The following is a 15,048-nucleotide window of genomic DNA, read 5'->3' as shown; positions in this document are numbered from 1 at the left end:
GGGACACTGCATTTTTAAAATATATATATATGTAATTTTTATGGCATAAAGAAGAAGCCATTCAATTCTGCTGAACTCAAAAAAGAAAGCGAGAAAAGCTTTGAACTCACCCTTCAAGACAAGCTAGAGTGCCTTGTGAAAGTATTCTATAATTAAACCGAGAAAACAGAGCTGTTTGGCCTTGGTGCCAAATATAAAAGGAGCCACTAAATACCAAACATGTGCACTGCTTCAGAAACCTGCTGAAGTGGAGGACACTGCCCTGTGGGCAGCAGTGAAGGATTTTCTTTGTTCCAGGTGTGAACATGTGAGTGGTGTATAGAAATTCCCTTGAGGAAAATGTGGGTTAGGTCTGCCTGCTCCATCCTGGGCAAATAGAGTTATCCCAGCCAGAGGCATGGCTCTGTGTCTTTGGAGCCACACATGGAGGGTGGGCAGCTACTACCCAGCTAATGAGTTATGTCCTAACGTCAGTGTGTACTCAACACACAAATGTTCCATAAAATCAAAGTGAGCAGGTGTTTCATGCTGCACTAGGCCAGGATGATAGTTAGGAGTCCTCACAGGACCACTTGGAAGCAGAATGAGGAGACTAACACCCCGCAAGTACAACAACATATAATCTCCAAGCATGCACTGCACCACTCTGTTGTTCACTCAACTTAATTTGCTGTGGAACTTCTTCTTCCACTTAACATCATCGGTGTTCTCTGTTAAACAGATGAGAAATCTATCAGGAGCAACACAGGCACATTTTTTTAAACAGGAGCTTCAAAAGACCAAAACGAAATACACACAATATTCGTTTGTTATATAACAGGAAGCACATGCACGCTGCCTGTGGTTGTCCAGAAACATTTTGCCTGCTGACTGTGAAAACAGAAAAATATGGAATAGGATGAGACGTGTTCAGGGAAAATAGGAAATGAAGGACATGTCAAATACATCATGTACATCTGGGGTTTCCTATGATTCTGAAAGGTTGTGCTTATCTATTTATTTTTATTGATGATATATTCTTAAAATATGGCAAGGCCTTTAAATACCTTAACTGCAGATGGTGACGGACCTAAAACTGAAATAAAGTTGCATTAGAGGTATGCGTATTATTATTCCTCTGTGAGTGGTCATGTTCATTTACCAAAGGCTTGCTCCGTGATCTTTCCATTACTATCAAGTTATTGCCTTAAAGTAATTATGCCACAGACACCACTCAAGGGTTCTCAGAAAAATCACTTTTAACAGCAAGCAAGGCAGTGATTAAAATGATCGATTAACAGTAATAACACAAGCATATAATTGGCATACAATTGCATTTTTGCACCAACAAGATGATTCCCAAGTGCTGCTAGCCAAACATTTGCCGCATCTCAGCATGGTGTGCCGTATGTTCTTGAAAAAAATCCACAGCAGATGGACATTACCTAAAACAGGATCTTATACACTCAACAAAAATATAAACGCAACACCTTTGTTACTGCTCCCATTCCCCATGGGATGGACGTAGAGACCTAAAATTCATTCCAGATACACAATATAACCGTCCCTCCCAAACAGTGGTCACAAATCAGTCCAAATGTGTGGTAGTGGGCACATCTGCTATATTGAGATAATCCATCCCACCTCACAGGTGTGCCACATCAGGATGCTGATCTGACATCATGAGTAGTGCACAGGTGTACCTCAGACTGCCCACAACAAAAGGCCACCCTGGAATGTGCAGTTTTTTGCGCTATTGGGGGTCTGGGGACCCAGAACCGGTCAGTATCTGGTGTGACCACCATTTGCCTCATGCAGTGCAACACATCGTCGCATGGAGTCTATCAGATTGTCAATTGTGGCCTGTGGAATGTTGGTCCACTCCACTTCAATGGCTGTGCGAGGTTGTTGGATATTCGTGGGAACTGGTACACGCTGTCGCATACGCCGGTCAAGCACATCCCGAACATGCTCAATGGGTGACATGTCCGGTGAGTATGCTGGCCATGCAAGAACTGGGACATTCTCAGCTGCCATCTGCCCTGAACAATGTGAACCATGATTCATCTGTGAAGCGCACACCTCTCCAACGTGCCAGACGCCATCGAATGTGAGCTTTTGCCCACACAAGTCTGTTACGGCGACGAGCTGGAGTCAGGTCAAGACCCCGATGAGGACGACGGGCATGCAGTTGAGCGTCCCTGAGACGGTTTCTGACAGTTTGTGCAGAAATTGTTTGGTTGTGCAAACCAATTGTTCCAGCAGCTGTCTGGGTGGCTGGTCTCAGACGATCTTGGAGGTGAACCTGCTGGATGTGGAGGTCCTGGGCTGGTGTGGTTACACGAGGTCTGCGGTTGTGAGGCCGGTTGGATGTGCTGCCATATTCTCTGAAACACCTGTGGAGACGGCTTATGGTTGAGAAATGAACATTCAATGCACGGGCGACAGATCTGGTTGACATTCCTGCTGTCAGCATGCCAATTGCACGCTCCCTCATTGCTTGTGGCATCTGTGGCATTTTGCTGTGAGACAAAACTGCACATTCCAGGGTGGCCTTTTGTTGTGGGCAGTCTGAGGTACACCTGTGCACTACTCATGATGTCAGATCAGCATCCTGATGTGGCACACCTGTGAGGTGGGATGGATTATCTCAATATAGCAGATGTGCCCACTACCACACATTTGGACTGATTTGTGACCACTGTTTGGGAGGGATGGTTATATTGTGTATCTGGAATGAATTTTAGGTCTCTACGTCCATCCCATGGGGAATGGGAGCAAAAACAAAAGTGTTGCATTTATATTTTTGTTCAGTGTAGATCATCTGGCCGTTCAGTGGATTTCGAGTGGCTGTCAAGATGCCACACCTAAAAAAGGAAACAGGGCGAAAGAGTCAAAGGACTGGACTGAAAATCCAAATTTAAAAAGTTTCCATCAAATCATCACTGATGACTGTTGAAGAGTTCAGGAAAACATTTACATTTACATCTACTGTATAAAATGCAGTGCAGGCTTTGTCATGGCATAGCTTTCATTTCAGTGATTCCACACTGAGCTTTCACTCAGTGTGGAATCATCTTGATAGATAATGGAGAGCTTTAAAACATCCTGAGGCGATAGCTGGATCCTTGAGAGGTTACACAGATAGTCCAAGTTCTCCACAACAGCACATCAATATTTGCCATTGTCCCTGTGTTTATGGTGTTGTAAACATGTGTGGCCCATAAGCATGCATTAGGAGACATGTCTGACCTGTAATAACATGGAGCTGCACTCACCTGTGCCACTCAACTGAAAGAAGCCAAACATGCACTTTAGTACAACAGTAAACATTGTTCATTCTGATGAGCGGTGGTGTAAAACACAAAATCCCACACATTCAGTGTTCTAAGTTTGCAGGGAAATAAAAAACCAAAACCCTTTATGATTATGGAAGAATAATAGAGCTGCTCCTATAATGATAATACCAACATCTTAGCTAATATCCAAAAGCTTTAATGCTTAAACAAGCAACATGTAACTCATAAACCCTTCATTTCATAGCATCACACCAGAGACTGTGTGAAAAGCCATTCTTGGAAATGTAAGGGGTGGGTTCTCTTAGTTCAGGCATAAATTTGTTCCTTGACTGTGGTTAATAATTCATACTTGTATTTTAAAGGCGGTAACAACTTTATCTATTTTTAAAAGCTACAGACTTTTTATATAGAATAGAATAGAATAGAATTCAACTTTATTGTCATTGCACATGCACAGGTACAGGGCAACGAAATGCAGTTTGCATCCATCCAGAGGTGCTTTAGTGATATAGATATATTACAATATATATTATAATATAGATATGTGAGTATATTACAGAAATGGGTCTATTATGGTATGTTATAATGTACACGGTATGAAGTATGTTGTGAATATTCTATAACTATAAGTATGTACAGGCTGTACAAGCTATGTACAGGCTTTGAACAGGATATAAATATGAAAAACTATACAGAATATGAAATAAATAACTTTACAGAATCTGAGATATACAGCTATACAGAAATGGGAACTATGCAAGTTGTAAACAGTTGTAGGATTAAAGATTATCGAATGTACAGAATGATTATTTACACAGAGCTATACAGTAGTGCAGTTAAGGTAAGTGAGGGTGTAGATAGTTTCTACAGAGGCTATATAAAGTGCTAGTGGTTGTGAGTGGTGGTTCAGTCCATGTTATTATTGTGTGTTTGAGGGTACAGTTGTCCATTGTGGGTGTGTGTATGTTCAGTCCATGAGTTTAATGTGGGTCAGATGTCAGGAGGCAGAGTTCAGGAGTCTGACAGCTGTGGGGAAGAAGCTGTTCCGGTACCTGGTGGTCTTAGTCCGGAGGCTCCTGTGGCGCCTCCCAGAGGGCAGGAGGGTGAAGAGTCCATGTGATGGGTGACTGGGGTCTTTGATGATTTTCCCAGCCCTTTTCAGACACCGCTTCCTGTAGATGTCTTTTATGGCAGGAAGTGGTGCTCCGGCGATGCGCTGGGCAGTTTTCACGACCCTCTGCAACGCCTTCCGGTCCGAGGCAGAGCAGTTCCCGTACCAGACTGTTATACAGTTGGTCAGGATGCTCTCGATGGTGCAGCGATAGAAGTTCACCAGGATGTCTGAGGACAGGTGGTTCTTCCTCAGAGTCCTCAAGAAGAAGAGGCGCTGGTGAGCCTTCTTGACCAGCTTGGAGCAGTTGGTCGTCCAGATCAGATCCTCGGAGATGTGGACTCCCAGGAACTTGAAGCTGCTCACACGCTCCACAGCCGTCCCCTTAATGTAGGTGGGCGGATGTGGGTCAGCATTCCTCCTGTAGTCCACGATGAGCTCCTTGGTCTTCTCAGTGTTAAGCAGCAGGTTGTTTGTGTCACACCACTCACCCAGACGATCCACCTCCTCCCTGTAGGTCACCGTGGTGTCATCTGCAAACTTAATGATGGTGTTAGAACCACCGGCAGGTCTGCAGTTGTGGGTGAAGAGGGAGTAGAGGAAAGGGCTCATCACACAGCCTTGTGGTACACCGGTGTTCATCGTGATTGTAGATGAGCAGCGGTTATCCAGCCAGACATGTTGGGGGCGGTTGGTCAGGAAGTCCAGTAACCATTTGCAGATGAGGGAACTGATGCCCAGGTCTGTCAGTTTCCTGATGAGTTGTGAGGGGTGGATTGTATTGAATGCTGAACTGAAGTCTATAAACAGCATTCTGGCGTAGGTGTTGTTGTTGTCCAGGTGTGAGAGGACAGAGTGCAGTGCGATGGAGACTGCATCCTCTGTGCTCCTGTTCTGGCGGTATGCGAATTGGTGGGGGTCCAGGGTGGGGGGAGACAGGATTTGAAGTGTGCTAGGACCAGCTGCTCTAAGCACTGGTCCTATCAGCCTTTCACTAAAATATCACCCACTCTCCAGCTCAGTACAGATTCAACAGTTAATGGGTGTGGTGAGGCATGGTCGGCGATGTGCCAGCTTGCCAGCACAGTCCTGTCACCGGGTTGGAAACTGGTTGGGGGAGTAGGTCTGGCCGGATGGCTCCCTGGCCTCAATCAGGCAATGGGGGTGCGTGGTGAGGCGTTGTCGGTGATGTCGTGCAGACGCACCTGCACGGCATCTGCAATCACACCCGGCGTGGTAAAACCGGGGGAGCAGGGGTTGTGTGTTGTAAGTTGTGGTGTGATGTGCGGCTGGCAGCTTAAGAGCTGCAGCTGATGACAATAAATGGCTCTAAATGATGATCTGTGGTTCCGCCGTGCCTTATTCACACCACAATGGGATTGACAGAAAACTCTCAAAGCTTTTGCTAAAAAAAAACAACAAGGAGGAAGAGGAGACATTTACACTGAGATCTGAGCTTCTGGAGGGCATGTATTACTATGGCACAGAGAATCACTCATGGTTCAGCTGTACTTGCCCCTGAGAGGATGCTAATCAGACCGTGAGGACTTTAGAAGAACCGCCTGTGAGGAAGAAACATCAAGCTGCTCTTTTTCCTTTAAAAAAACAAAAGAAAGCAGAAGACCCTTTTGTAAGAAGGGATCACGTCTGTCGACCTTATTGTTGTTCAACCCCCCACAAAAAACCTCTCTCCAATCATTTGGTAAGCACCGATTTAAGTGCTGTTGACTCACCTGATTGTTAAGGATGACAATTATGTTTATTTATGTCCACTTAATGAATATGTCCAGTGCTGGAGAGCTTAACATGGTCAGTATTGAGTGGACAGACTGGCCATAAAAATGGTCTACCAAGGCAAATAAAGATGGAGTGAAGAGCAGAAGAGCAGAAGAGGTTATTAGGCAGAGAATTGAGGTTATCATATTGGGCTTTGAGAGCTGTTGGGCGCTATTGTTAAATGAATGTCTTGCTGCTTAGAGGAAGAGGCGTCTCTGGTGTTCAGGACTCAGCTCGTACCAGCTATTGATTACAGCCAGTGAGCAAAAGCTCCACGTGATCGCAGAAACAAAATAAAATCACTCGTCTTCGTCTAGCTCCCCATGTCTGCACTGTCAGCACAGTAGGACAAATCAAGCCTCATTTCCATCCCTTCAGAAGCTGCCACTTACCCACTTGGTGCCATTCATTTTGGTACAAGGCGAGAAATAGCTTTCCCACTCTCAAAAAGTGCTCATGACTCTTTGTCACAACAAACATAGCGACTGAATTTTTGGTCGCTCTTATCCAGTTTCACTACACTGGGCTCTGCTCTGCCACAACAATATTTCTCACATGTGACATTTTTACAAGAATGACAAACTAAACTTACACAAGTGTGCAGGAGACAGTATTATCTCTCAATATAATAAGGTAACTGAAAGAACTGCTGCTGGCTGGAATGAAATCATTTATTTTGACATAACTACAGAAAAATCATACATGCTTTCCATAGATGATTTCTGTGTCAGTTTAGAAATGATTGAGCATGACTGTTTGATATATCATCAAACTGGGTCACAGCTGTTGCTAAAGTGTCTTATTTTGATGACCTAATTGAGAAACATTCGTCGATGTTTAAATCACCTCAAAGTTTATCCCTTACTACTCTAATTAGTCTTGACAGCGAACTGACCTGTTTTTATCGGCCCGCTTCATGTCAGTTTAAATGAGGTAACAACCTGAACCTCGACTGTAAGCGCTGAAAGGTGTGCTGAAACCCCACTTGAATTATGGAATGGTGAAAAAAGCAATATGAAAATTTACAAACTCCCAAATGTTGCATCAGAAAGTATACATGAGAGCGCTCTCATTGAAATTCAGATTGCGCTTTCTGAAGCACGTATATATTTACCTCATTTTAGTATGTAAGTATAGGTCCATTCAAACTTGTATATCCACCAGTTTACTACAGTCAAGTGTTATTTGTACTAAGAGTGAGTCTAAAAGAAGCCAAATGCACGAGACCATCACAAAACACATCTTGTTAAAATGCACCGTGCAGCTGGGAGTCAGTTTTGGATTTATTAAGGACAAAAATGAGCCAAGCAGAAGCTGATGCACATTTTTATTTATTCCAGCATCTTTGTACTCTGCACCATTGTCATGTTGATGTCAAACTGTCAGTCATGTCTATCGTCTACTCTGTTACATATTTGTACACATACTTGGTCAGTTCAGTCTTTAAGTGATGACGTGATGAATCCTGCTTCCAGGTCCAAACTACTCTGCGTTTATTAAGACTTGTGTTTCTAACATGTTTAAGTGCTTTGTATCTTGTTCTATTTAATCTGAAAAAGCCCCTAAAAACAGTCAATGATCACTGTCACCTCCCTCAGTTTTTATCATCACTGTTCATTTTAAAGCTCCGTTTTTAAACCCTTACGATGTAACTACAGCCCAGCCCATGCAACAGTATATGAATGACTAACCTCGTATTGTGGATGGATTATCTCAGTTGTTCTCCTGACTGAAGTTTGGTCTGTTTACAGCATCCTGCCATGCGATTGCATTTGTCTCTAACCATCAGGAACCCTCACGTTAACTTTTATCGAGTGGAAAGAAGTTAGCGTTCATCCTCCAGCTTCACTGTGTTTATGTTATGCTAACATAGCTGTGTAGCTAGCGATCACGTGGCACATCATTATATACCAGCTAGTCCAACTTCAGTAACGCTACAAACGTCACTGCTGTTTAGTTTTCTGTCTTCATTTATGTTGGAAGTGATAGCAGAGCTGTACGTTTGAATTTTTCTAGAAATCTCTCAGTCAGAACATGCTATATCATGCTTAGGTGGAAACTAGCGAGCTAACTTCCTGCTAACTTCTAACTCTGTTAAATTTAATAAATTCTGTTTTCATGGATGCCTGGATGTTAAACTTAATTGTTGCACCTGGTAAAGCAGCAACGCTGATCATTTTATTAAAAATGAAAGAATTTAGACAGTTTTTAACTCTGAGTGATGCTGCAGTGTTTGTTTGACCTGACGTGGAGTTTGGACCCAAAAAGGGCTAATGACGTCAGACGTAAAGACCGGATACAGCCTATTCTGATTCCAATTCTTCATCATCAAAACCATAAGTGGAAAAACCTGCCTGAAACCAAGTGCAGAGTATACAGAAGAAGAATATTATTTGATCAGTGCATTTTGGTTCATGACTTTCATTGGGTTCATCAGCAGCAGATTTCACTTTACAATGCCTGCTTATACCACTTAACAAGTGCTAATTTTCTCAGGTGTCCTAAAGTGTTAAAGTAAAAGCAAATCTTAAAATGTGGTTTGAATGATAGCACACATGCTGTCCCTTGAGTTTTCAGTCTGCACTTTCTTTTTCTTCACTCTCTCTTCTTTCCAGACAGAATTTCAGTCATTAAAATATTTATTTGTTGTTGTTATTTCTTGTTTTTCTAGAGAGCCCATTGACATTTGCAGCTCACCTGGACAATGCGGGGGAGATCATAAAGGTGCTGAAGAATGGAGGAGCTCATTTGGACTTCAGGGCAAAAGATGGCATGACTGCTCTTCACAAAGCTGCAAGGTCGAAGAACCAGATTATACTCACGGTGAAGGTTCCTCTCCTTTCATTTGTTTAGCACTTGCTTACTTGTGCATTGCTGGCTTTCTTTGTGTTAGAAGCCCAATGAAAGTCTGACAGCTGATAGATCATGCTCGAAGATGTTTTGCTGCAACGTAACCGACATGCATTCTTAATGCATGCAGACCTGTCATTTCACAGCATGTTGAGCTGATTAAGGGATGATGCCTCTAACTGTTTGTACTCGTGAAGTGAAGGCTATAGGTGAGTGTAGACAAGACTTCTGCAAGAGAAACAAAATGTGTTTTATCGTTGAAATCTCACAATGGACAGTCAGTTTCATAATGGTATGTGTGTGTGTGTCATGTGCACATGCATCAGCTTTTATATCAGCTTTTAACAGCTTTGAGTCTGTAAAAATATTTTGATTATAAATTTATGTAAATGTTAAAGAAACTTGGTTCCAGAAAACTGTTTTAGTGACTCCTGTGACTTTAGGTGAACTGAAATATCACTCACATTTGCACACAGCACGTGTGCAGGTTTGCGAGCTCTTTGCAAAGAAAGAATCACAGCTTATCTGCTTTATACTAATGTAGCAGCTACCTGTCTAACTTTCTTACCTGTCCATCCTTAGACGCTGCTAGAATTGGGAGCTTCTCCAGACTACAAGGACAGCCGGGGTCTGACTCCCCTGTATCACAGTGTGGTGGTGGGTGGGGACCCAGGCTGCTGCGAGCTTCTACTGAACCACCACGCTTCTGTGTGTTGCCAAGACGAGAACGGCTGGCATGAAGTTCACCAGGTACGACCCTGTGCACGACGTGCACCTCTAGACACGCACATAAAAATAGATTTAAAAAAATTTCCTCTGTGGTTATTTGGAACAGCTTGTATTAGTAAGGCACGCACACACATAGCCTTTCTCCGGCTGTGGGCGACTGTCTTGGCAGCTGTTACCCGTTGAAGTAGATAAAGGCATTTAAAGAGAGCCACTCTGCAGCAGTAACAAACTGTGAGCATCTCCACAAAGCGTGTGTGAGGTTGCGTTCAAGCCATCTGCTTTATCAGATTCCTTACATCTCGTTATCCTTGTGGAGCTGTCAAAAACTCTGCCCTCCCCCAACTGTCCCATTTCAGACATGATAACACTCTGCTGTCAATTAACAATTACATGTATAGGATGGCTGATGGTGGCTCAGACTGTAAAGTTTTCTTTACTAATCCATAAAATTCTGGAAAATGCCATCAAGGAACGTAACGAACACCATACGCTGGTATGTTTCATGCTAACAGGCAAACAAAGCACTGAGCGTTAGTAATGTAACAAACTTCATGGACACAAGAATGTTATCCCTTCACTGGACAGTAATGGCTTTATTGTATTGTTGGCGCTTGACAGATTAATTGATCTTGAAATGAATTGTATTGGTCTCTGAGAAGAAATTATTTTATTTTATAGTTCTATCCCAAAAGAACCACCAAGAAGCCAATTATTATCTCTTCACATAAAGGTAATTTTTTATCACATAATTTAACTTCAGCATAATAATATTAACACAATAATAACACAAGCCTATTGGGGAGATATTAAAGCTTTATGTTACATTTCTTGTAGACCAGTTCTTGGTACTTGGCAGAGAAATGCTTTTTTGATAGTTATTTTGAAGCAACTTTTATTTGTCCAAGTTGCATTAAAACAATGATCAGTCAGTTACACAGTTAAAAGTTTTCCTCGATTCATCCCAGAATAAGAAAGAATAAAAAGGAAAATAAACAAACTCCCCTTTCCCCTGAGAACTAATGTTTATATCACCATCTTTTGAATTTGATAGATAGATTTCAAGTAGGTTATCTTTGAAAGGGTCTGTGTTGGCCGTGCTCATCCTAAGAGCCAGCTCCAGGACTGCCTCCGGTCCTGGATGAGCGATGCCATCAGGTCCATCAGGAAGTAGGGTTTGATTGTTCTTAGACGTGAGACCGGCTCCTTCTCATGGAAGAGAAGCACCCTGTTGGCGTAGTTGGAGGCTTTCTCTATCTGCTCCACCGCTCACCTTCAGGGTGTACAGTATGGTGGCCCGGTGGTTAGTACTGTTGCCTCACAGCAAAAAGCTCCTGACTTTCACTCTACCATCTCTACCTTTCTGTGTGAAGTTTCCATGAGTTCTCTCTGGTACTCCAGCTTCCTCCCACAGTCCAGAGGGTCAAAGTACAGGGACTGACATTCATATGGAAATAGATTCAGGATTGGAGTGACCATCACCTGCCTTCTGTATATGGATGACATCAAACTGTATGCCGGGAGTGGGCAAGACATCAACTCACTGATCCATGAGCATTGGCCAAATGGTTGCAAATATAGGGAAAGTGATCTGGACTGAATATATGGAGATACCAGAATCAGAATCAGAAAGGGGTTTATTGCCAAATGTTGAGCAGGTTTACAACATTAGGAAATTGCTGCGGTGCTTCAGTGCAAACATAGTGTCATAAATAGCACTTAAATAGACATGGAAAAAAATAAAAGTAGGGATAAGAATTAAAAGTGCTATGTGGAAAGATATGTGCATGAGATATACATGAGATATATACATGAGAATAAGAATTAAGAGTGCTACGTAGAAAGATATATACATGAGTGCAGGTGGTGATCAGTGCCAAACATGGAATGATGCAGTGAACACAGCGTAGGGTCATGTGTTAGTGGCGGGTACAGTCATATGGTTATTGTTCATGTGTCCAACAGCAGAGGGGAAGAAACTGTTCTTATGGCGAGAGGTTCTGGTGCGAATGGACCGGAGCCTCCTGCCTGAGGGGAGCAGGTCAAACAGACTGTGTCCAGGGTGAGAAGGGTCAGCTGAGATCCGAGCTGCACGCCGCAGTGTCCTGGAGGTGTACAGGTCCTGCAGAGATGGGAGTCTGCAGCCAATCACCTTCTCAGCAGAGCGCACAACACGCTGCAGTCTCTGTTTGTCCCTGATAGTGGCTCCAGCGTACCACACGGTGATGGAGGAGGTGAGGATGGACTCGATGATTGCAGTGTAGAATTGCATCATCGTCCGTGTTGGCAGGTTGAATTTCTTCAGCTGCCTCAGGAAGTACATCCTCTGCTGGGCTTTCTTGATGACGGAGGTGATGGTGGGCTCCCACTTCAGGTCCTGGGTGATGGTGGTACCCAGGAAGCGGAATGAGTCCACAGAGGTGATGGGGGTGTCAGTCAGGATGATGGGGGGGAGTGGGGCTGTGTGCTTCCTGAAGTCCACAATAATCTCCACTGTCTTCTGGGCATTCAGCACCAGGTTGTTGTGGCTGCACCAGGACACCAGACGTTCAACCTCCCTCCTGTAGGCAGACTCGTCCCCGTCCGAGATGAGTCCAATAACGGTGGTGTCATCTGCAAACTTGATTAGCTTGACAGACTGGTGGGTGGAGGTGCAGCAGTTGGTGTACAGGGAGAAGAGCAGAGGAGAAAGAACACAGCCCTGAGGGGAGCCGGTGCTGATGGTCCGGGAGTCCGAGACATTCTTTCCCAGCCTCACGTGCTGCTTCCTGTCCGTCAGGAAGTCAGTGATCCACCGGCAGATGGGATCAGGCACATTCATCTGGGAAAGCTTGTCTCGGTCTGGAAGGATGGTGTTGAAGGCAGAGCTGAAGTCCACAAACAGGATCCTGGCGTAGGTTCCTGGGGAGTCCAGATGCTGCAGGATGAAGTGTAGGGCCATGTTGATGGCGTCGTCTACAGACCTGTTGGCTCTATATGCAAACTGCAGGGGGTCCAGGAGGGGGGCCGTGAGGGTCTTGAGATGGGAGAGAACTAGGCGCTCAAATGACTTCATGACCACAGATGTCAGAGCCACGGGTCTGTAGTCATTTAGTCCAGTGGCAGGATAGTGGACAAAGAGAACAGTTATAAGTAGCTGAGTGTCCCACAGACCAATGGGAAGCATGATGAAGATGGACGGTCAGCCATAGCCAAATACCCACAAAAGCTAAGATAGATGCCAAGAAGGAAGCTCAAACAATAGGAATAAAATCTCCCCCCAAGATAAGCTGCTCAAAGTGTACATCACACAACTGAAGACAAATTGTGATGTGAAATAGAAGTGGGAAGCACAGAGGCCCTGATCATGGCAGCATGAGAACAGGCCCCAAGCACCAGATCCAGAGAGGCAGGAGTCTGCCTACAGTCTGTCTCTAAGTGCATGGAGGCAACTGTTGTTGTAATTTGGTGCTAAATAAATGAAATTGAATTGAATTAGCACAGCTGACAGACCCAAGTTCAGGCTGTGCAAAGGTGCCACAGAGAGTATTCAGCAAATAGTAGTAGGATGTAATCTGCCTCTCAGCGTTCACTGGGAGGAACAATCAAGTGGATGCAAAAGTGCACCGGAACATCTGCGGCACATGTGGATTAGGATATCCCCAATTCCTGATAGGAGACACCACCAAAGATGGTTGAGAACAGCGGGGCTAAGATCATGTGGGACCCCAGACAGAAGAGGAGCTGCTGGCAAACCAGTCAAACACAGTGGCAGCTGACAAGGAGCAGAAGATAGAATTTGCAATAGATGTGACAACCCAGCAGACATTACACAGCAGCATCAGAATGAAGAAGCACTGGAAAAAAGTCAAGTACCAGGAGCTGAAGTAACATCAGGAGCAGTTGGTAATAGGAGTGTTTTTGAGCCATAACCCCCAAAGAGTGGCTCCAGCCTAATGCAGGCACAGTATCTGTGTGTGTGTGTGTGTGTGTGTGTGTGTGTACGTGTGTGTGTGTGTGTGTGTGTGTGTGTGTGTGTGTGTGTGTGTGTGTGTGTGTGTGTGTGTGTCATTCTGAATAAGGCCACTCTACATAGTGACTACTTTAGGTAATGTAAGTATGTTATGATGGTAAAACTTGTAATATTAGGATTCTTCACTTAGCAAAACATTTACCGTATTTCCCGGACTATAAAGCGCACCTAAATATTAGCCGCACAAGCTAAAATCAGGGGAAAATCCTGTTTTGTACATACATTAGCCGCACCTGACCAAAAGCCGCAGGTGTTTCAATGTTGACTTATCATATGTAAGAGAATATGCACAAAGGGAATTGTCAGGAAAGAGATGGCTGTTTGGAGACATCACTTTTATTAATATTTTGAAAAACAAGTTATGGGTACATATTTGCACATGTAGTACATAACAATAACCTACAGCACACCAGAACAATAGATTCGGCCTACCTTTTAGGCTCAGGTGCAGTGACACAGCTTTAACAAGAAGAAAAGTCAGTCATTCACCACCATCTTTCTCTTCTTCCGCACTAAAACCACCAAAGTCCTCTTCTCCAGTGTCGGATACAAACAGGCTCATGATGGCTTCGTCATCCACTCTTCTTCTCTCCTTCGTTGTCACTTTCAAAACCAAAGAAATCCTCATTGTCAGAGTCGAACACCCTCAGAAGGGCCGTGGCGGTGTCCTCCTCTCCATCATGCAGCAGTCCAGCCCTTCAAAATCCGTTGGTGATCGTGGATGTTTTCACACTTTTCCACGCTGTCAGAATCCACCGGTGGAGTTGGGCATAACTTGCTTTTTGGGCATAACTTGCAAGTTTATCGCCGCTCATCATCCACGACTCCCGCTGAACGCGTAGCGCTACTTTGAAGTTTGTTTTTCGCGCTACTTCGTACGGCACTACGTTGCCTGGCGGACGGACATGTGACTAACATACCACTCTTGAACCCCGATCCTTCCGCCAGGCAACGTAGTGCCGTACAACAGCGGAACACACAAAACAAATCGTCTTACGATATGACAAAAATCACGGACAATCCATAGAAAAGCCGCACCTGACTAAAAGCCGCAGGGTTCAAAGCTTGTGCAAAAAGTAGCGGCTTATAGCCCGACATTTACGGTAATACAGAAAAATGTTCATGAGCTTGTTTAGTGCCAGATTTCATATGAGATCTCAGGGCTGGAGTCCCCAATGCTTCCCAGACCATTTTCCTTATTGTATTTGTTGGATTTCCCATGAGTGTTGGCTCCTGTGTCAAGTCTTTATTCAAAACAAATTTGGTGAATTTTGAAACAATTTTTCAAAATTCTG

The 15,048-nt window shown here is 44.1% G+C and overlaps 1 protein-coding gene across 8 annotated transcripts in view; it reads left to right on the top strand.

Annotated features, from left to right (window-relative positions):
- shank2b (SH3 and multiple ankyrin repeat domains 2b) overlaps window positions 1-15,048 on the top strand; it is a 306,872-nt gene that overhangs the window by 118,502 nt on the left and 173,322 nt on the right. For 4 of the 8 annotated variants that reach the window (XM_026194603.1, XM_026193999.1, XM_026194425.1 and 1 more), the window contains 2 exons: window positions 8,837-8,988; window positions 9,598-9,765. In XM_026194603.1, the coding sequence (XP_026050388.1) occupies window positions 8,837-8,988; window positions 9,598-9,765 (320 nt within the window). Of the gene's footprint in view, window positions 1-8,836; window positions 8,995-9,597; window positions 9,766-15,048 lie in introns of all 8 variants that reach the window. The other 4 variants (XM_026194263.1, XM_026194178.1, XM_026194090.1 and 1 more) reach the window with 1 other exon arrangement.

Source organism: Astatotilapia calliptera, chromosome 1, assembly GCF_900246225.1.
Source record: "Astatotilapia calliptera chromosome 1, fAstCal1.2, whole genome shotgun sequence".
Lineage (NCBI taxonomy): Eukaryota > Metazoa > Chordata > Actinopteri > Cichliformes > Cichlidae > Astatotilapia > Astatotilapia calliptera.
Note: the sequence above shows the minus strand (reverse complement) of the source record. Positions and strands in the feature narration are given on the sequence as shown.